This window comes from Rhipicephalus sanguineus, chromosome 11, assembly GCF_013339695.2.
Source record: "Rhipicephalus sanguineus isolate Rsan-2018 chromosome 11, BIME_Rsan_1.4, whole genome shotgun sequence".
Lineage (NCBI taxonomy): Eukaryota > Metazoa > Arthropoda > Arachnida > Ixodida > Ixodidae > Rhipicephalus > Rhipicephalus sanguineus.
This window is the reverse complement of record NC_051186.1, coordinates 45,623,457-45,629,456: the sequence shown is the minus strand read 5'-3', so window position 1 is coordinate 45,629,456 and position 6,000 is coordinate 45,623,457. Positions and strand designations below refer to the sequence as shown.

The 6,000-nt window shown below is 47.0% G+C and overlaps 1 protein-coding gene across 1 annotated transcript; it reads left to right on the top strand.

Annotated features, from left to right (window-relative positions):
- The first annotated feature begins 379 nt into the window (after nt 1–379).
- On the top strand, nt 380–5,159 carry LOC119374322 (sulfotransferase 1B1). Its single transcript, XM_037644401.2, has 2 exons — nt 380–664; nt 4,350–5,159. Exons 1-2 carry the CDS (start codon nt 380–382, stop codon nt 5,157–5,159), a joined length of 1,095 nt encoding a protein of 364 aa, XP_037500329.2.
- Nucleotides 5,160–6,000: the final 841 nt, after the last annotated feature.

The following is a 6,000-nucleotide window of genomic DNA, read 5'->3' as shown; positions in this document are numbered from 1 at the left end:
TTTCTACTTAAGATATTGCGTTTCCCCGAGAAGTGATGTCGCAATTTTTGCTGAAATTTGCCAGGAAGTTCAAGTTTTCGACCGAAAACCAGCGACACGAACATGTGTCTGTGTGGTAAAATCACTTACCTGAAATAAACAAGAGGTGCGTGACGTCACGGAAATGAGCCAACGCAGTTGGATGGGGCACCTATGCAAATTTTCATTGTGGGCGGGGCTTACGTTTACTGTTAGGTTGTAACCGACTATAGCCGTACACCGCTTCGGATGTAATACAGCCAAGTCATAAGGTGGAACTTTCGGGCAAGTCGAGTGATTTTGCTCCTGTTTGTGTCAGCAATAACCTCACACTTTTTCCGTTTCAGGTACATGATAGGGCATGTCGAAGGATTCTGGAGAAGGCAAACCAGTGGCTCGCACGCTGGCCCTCGACTTCATCGACGGCGTACTCGTACCTCCGAGATCTTTCCGTCGGGACGTACTCAGAGACGCCCTGTTGTACGAAGCGCGCCCCGGCGACATCTTCCTAGCGACGTACCCGAAGACCGGAACCACCTGGACCCAGTACACTCTGTGGTTTCTACTGAACCTGGACAAAGACAAGTTGCCGGAACCACCCACGTTCGCCGACCTCTTGACCAAGCGTTGTCCTTTCCTAGATCTGGTAAGCCTTGTACTTACTTCCTGTCAGTTTGTACATCCGTGATTTATCAAATAGATTATATAATGGAAAGCATATACCAAGAAACTTGTTTGGATAACTGCGTTAGTGACTTTTGATGCACATTGTGTGATGCAAGTCGCATATAATGTAAAAGCAACATCTCTATATGGCTTCTCTAATATTTCGTTTTCTTTTTTACTTTTGTTGTTGCAAATTTTCTTGCTCTTTTTTATTTTCCTCGTGCCCATGTAGATATTTTATGTGGTATTTTTGGTATGAGGATGTTTTGTAAAAGCTTGTGTGTGTAGTTTTAATTACATCGTTATTTGGGAATGGGAATTAGCTTATGTTTACTTTACCGTGTGTTACGCATCTTGTAAACAATGTGATTCTCCCGACTGCCTTGTAAAAGAGTCATTGTCCTCGTCAAGCTGTCCATAAAGAGCTTTTAGCCAGAGAAGTTCTCCAGAACCTGTCTCTTTCTGTGAAACAAAATGACTTGATTTGATCTGTCTCGATTTAAAAGGACTCTTTGACGGCCTAGTTGTAGCCGTAGGCGTGCGCGCGGGGGTGGGGGGAGGGGGGGTACGCCACCCTTAATCATCAAGGAGGGAGGGGGGCACCAAGTCTGCCTACACCTTTATACAGTCGGAGTGGTGCCTTCACTGTTTAAAGTGCAGGATTCTGGTCATGCAAGTTTTTGACAAGTATGGCAGCCGAGGACTCAGGATGTTGCATACCGAGAACGGTTTACTTGCCACCTTAACCCCCGTAAAGCCGGGGACCAAAGCCAGGCCGTTGGTAGAAACACGTCATCGCCCCATTTTCACTTTTGTATCTGTTGCGAAGCTTGTTTCCTTTCGGACTGGACCACACGTCCAGCTGCGCTCGTTAATATTGCTTGCGGCATGAATGACAATATTAACGAGCTCAGCGGGAGGGATTTCACATAAGTTGCCATGGCACAGAAAAAGGCGCCTTAAAGGGACGCTAACGAGAAAAACGGTCTTTCTCGTATCAGTAAATTACTACTACACAATACCGAAATCACCAATTTTACTGCGGGAAGACGCTTGGTAAGCGAGAAAACGCGCAAAAAGAAAATACAGCTGGCGACACCGCCCTGAAGTTCCCGCATTAGCTTGTCGTGACGTCATCGATTTTTCCGGCATCTGCTAGGACCTACGTAATCGTTTGTCGCTAAAAATTATTTGTATATTGCGCTCGGACTCAGACTCACCAAAATTTTCCTCATCCGGACTCACTCGGACTCAGACTCACTGAAATTTTTCCCAACCGGACTCACTCAGCCTCAAGCTCACCAAAATATTGCTCACTCGGACTCACTCAGACTCACGGCTGAATGTGAGTCTGAGTGAGTTTGAGTGAGTCGACTCATGAGTCCATTAGCGTATAATTAACTTTTTCGACCGTAGTGTCAAGGTTCTTTAACATAAATATCTCAATAATTAGTGCTCTACTTGGCGCGTTTTGATCTCGTACCTTCAATTACGAGTTATCAATAGTTACAATCCAGCAAGGACATTTTAATTGAAAGAGATGACTCACACGAGATATTTTTATCAAGAAATTCACCTAAAAGCCGCAAAAGATTTTGCTCGAGGGAAGTCAAACCCCCTCACCCCGCCCCCCTCCGTAACTCACGTCCCTGATCAATAAATATTGAGATGGCGTATGAACGATAGTGCTTTGAAGTATCTGTGGGTACACGCGAGTATAAACGGGAGTCGTCATAAAGCTGATAGTAATGCTGAAGTTGAGTAGATGGAACCATAGGTCGGCAGAAAAAAAATATGGAGCTCACTCAGACCCACTCATGAAATATTTTTTGCACTCAGGGCTTACTCGGACTCGGGCTCACGAAATTTTGCTCATCCGGACTCACTCAGACTCAGATTTACGAAGGTATTACTCACACGGACTCACTCGGACTCAGACTCACGAAATTATTACTCAGCTTGACTCACTCAGACTCACGGTTCAATCGAGTGAGTCGACTCATGAGTGAGTTCTCCGACCTATGCTCACAACTCGCCGTAACGTGTCATTAGACCCAAGTGGAAGTGGGAAGACTGAGTCATAGTGACAAAATGCAAAATTCTTTTCGTGGTTTGAATATAGTGCTTGTATTTTAACGGCGGATCTGTTTATGCTCGGAGAAAGTGAGTTAGGCGCGAACAAAAACTGTCAACATCACTCGGCCAGCACGAGCCCTCTTTGTCCTCTCCTTGAGCTTCTTCTTCGCTCCCAAAACACGTGCGCCGATTCGTCCGGCGTGAGACGCAATAACTCGGATGGGCGAGAGAACGAGTACATAAAGAGATACAGAGAAAGAGAGAAATATGGAGAAAGAAAGGGAAGGCAGACACAACAAAGAGATAGAAAAAATGGAGAGCAAGATATACAGAGAAAGAGAGAGAAGGAAAGCATACCATAGCCACGTAAAGTATAGTACAGCAAGGAGGTGGGAAAGGGAAGTGAGGGTGGGGGTAGGGAGAGGAGGAGGACAGAGGGTGAAGAATAGCATAGTTATGTATAGTATAGAATATTAAGGGGTGGGCAAGGGAAGCGAGGTTGAAGATGAGGGAAATGAGGAAGGGAAAGGGTGAGACGTAGCATGGCCATATACAGTACAGCATAACAAGGGATGGGAAAGGAAAGTGATCGTGAAGAGGAGGAGGGTAACGCCACCAGCTCAGCTCTTTCCTCAGTCTTTGAACCACTAGTGCGTATGCCTGCATCAAGTTTAAGAAATTGCGTTTCAAGGTCACGAAAACCAGCAGGTCACGTCGCCTAGTGACAAGCCTTGGAAATGCGCGAATGAGTCTTTTATAGGTACACCACAATTCGTGCTTAAAATTAGTGTGTATGTAATTAGGCATTCCTGTTTCATTATATTGCTCTTACGGAGTAAGAGCAATAGAATGATTTCGGGCATCGTTGCGTCCCTCCGCAAACTGAGAAAAAAGTTCAATGCGGTTTCTGGCCCCTAACCCTTTTTGTTTACAGGACCGCCATACATACTCCAGTTACGCCCCCCCCCCCCCCCAAAAAAAAATTACAAAAAAAAACGTATGACTGCAATCCGCGCTGTGGAGGTGGTTGGAGAACGAAGCTGTAAACGACACCCAGAACGATTACCCATTGCGACGTCGCTTGAACGGTCTTCCGCATTAGAATCGTACAGAAGCGAGATTGGCGTCTGACGTTCACCGGCAATGATGGCCAAGAAGTGAGTCTGATTTCGCAGACCGGCCACGGTTGTTTCCTCGTGCATACACAACCGTCTGACTCGACGCGTCCATAGCTATGACGCATTGCTTTTGGTCATCCAAGTCCAAAAAAATAAACTCCGAAAAACACCCTCCGATTTTCACGGAAAATAAACTCCGAAAGCACGGAGCCCTAGCCCTAGTTATAAATTAAGTGGACGACCAAATGCACTAAAATTTCGCCAGCTTGTTTGTGAACGCACGAGGATTCACCGACATAACACAGATTGGGATAAAAAATTGTGTGTCGTGGCCCCTTTAACAGTGGAAAAGGCTAGTGAGGGTGAGGAGGGAAAAGAGGAGGGGAACGCCATCGGCTACGCTGCTTCGCACCACTTGTGAGTAGACGCCCCCATTTTTTTAACCGTGTTTTGCTCGTTTTGCCTTCGCAGGTTGGTCGAAAAGTCGTCGAGGCCACCCCAGCGCCGCGAGTGATCAAGACCCACTTCAGCTCCACGATGACGCCGTACCACCCAAAAGCGAAGTACGTCGTCATCGTCCGCAACCCTTTCGACTGCGTCGTCTCCTTCTACCACCACTGCATGGGAGACCGAGTCAACCTGAAGATGCGCGCCGACACGACGTTCGACGAGTTCTTCGAAGACTTCATGGACGGCTACGTCACGTTCGGCCACTACTTCGAGCACGTCCTCTCCTGGTATGCCCGCAGGAACGACCCGAACGTCTTCTTCTTCTACTACGAGAACTTCAAGAGCGACCCCAAGAAGACGGTGCTGGCGCTAGCGAAGTTCGTCGACGCGTCCATCTGGCAGAAGCTGCGCACTGAAAAGGCGCTCTTGAACGGCCTGTTGGAACGCATCTCCTTCGTGAACCTCAAGTCGGACGTCAAGATAGAAGGTGACGTCCACCATACGTCAAGCGATCACCAACATCCCACTGGAAATAGCGACGCAAGAACAAGTCAGAAGAAGGGGGGCGGCAAAACTGGAACAGGCAAAATTATCGAGAATTCAGACGACCCCTCCAGAAACACAGAAAAACCCGAGGAAGAAATGATAGCTCTTGCAAACTTTTTCCGCAAGGGTGAAGTGGGAGACTGGAAGGGCTACCTGAACCAGGAACAGGAGAAGCGTCTTCGGGGAGTGTACGAAAAGCGCATGCGCGGAACAGAGATGTGGGACGTTTGGAAGGATTGCCTGGATTACAACGATGTCAGCGTTCGTGCAAATAAAGGATCTTAAACGCAGAAACGTCAGCTGCCTTTTGTCGTCTGATAATACTGCACTCATGTGCGTTGAGCTGCTATTAACAAAAAGAGAGGCTTTATATATACCAGCGCCAGTTACTGAATGAAACGTCAGTTTATGGTTCTAAAGCCATACAAACGAAAAAATTCGGCAGATCCCACTCGTTGTGGGAATCGGGTTCGTGCGAAGCAGTCAGCGAGTACATCTATGCTGTTATGTTATGGCTTTGAGCCAAGCGCCAAGAGGTGGATCGACGTGTTTTTGTAAGCGTGGTAGCTGTATGCACATCGTGGGGTTACCAGGCACGTCGACAACACTGGCATTTAAATGGTAACTTATGGTGCGACGTAATGTCAGCGCTCACGTCAGAGTACACAACGTCAGTATTATCGAAACTAAGTGCACTTTATGGGGCAATCACCTGGATATCTTACGTAACTTTCGTTATAATGTATTCCTCCAGGGTCGAACAATGCTTTAATATAGCTTGCTGAATCACAGGAATACAAATGTAATGTTTATTAGACTGTTGTAAAAGCGGAGCCAACACTGGAACCACAGACGTTAATCGGATATGACGCGTGTATCGTAGAAGTACATGTGTAGCGTTTATTGCTTTCTTGTAAGATTAGATAGCCAGCACCACAACCACAATTGTAGTTGCACCGACATTACGCCTGCATAGGCTGTTTTTCCAGACCACTTTACAGACCTGGCGTGGCTCTGCGGTAGAATACCCCACTGCCGCGCAGAATGCTTGGGTTCGATTCCTGCTGGGATCCTAATTTTTAGTCCTTCCATTCGTCGGGTCAACGCTACCGATGTCGGTTTTTCT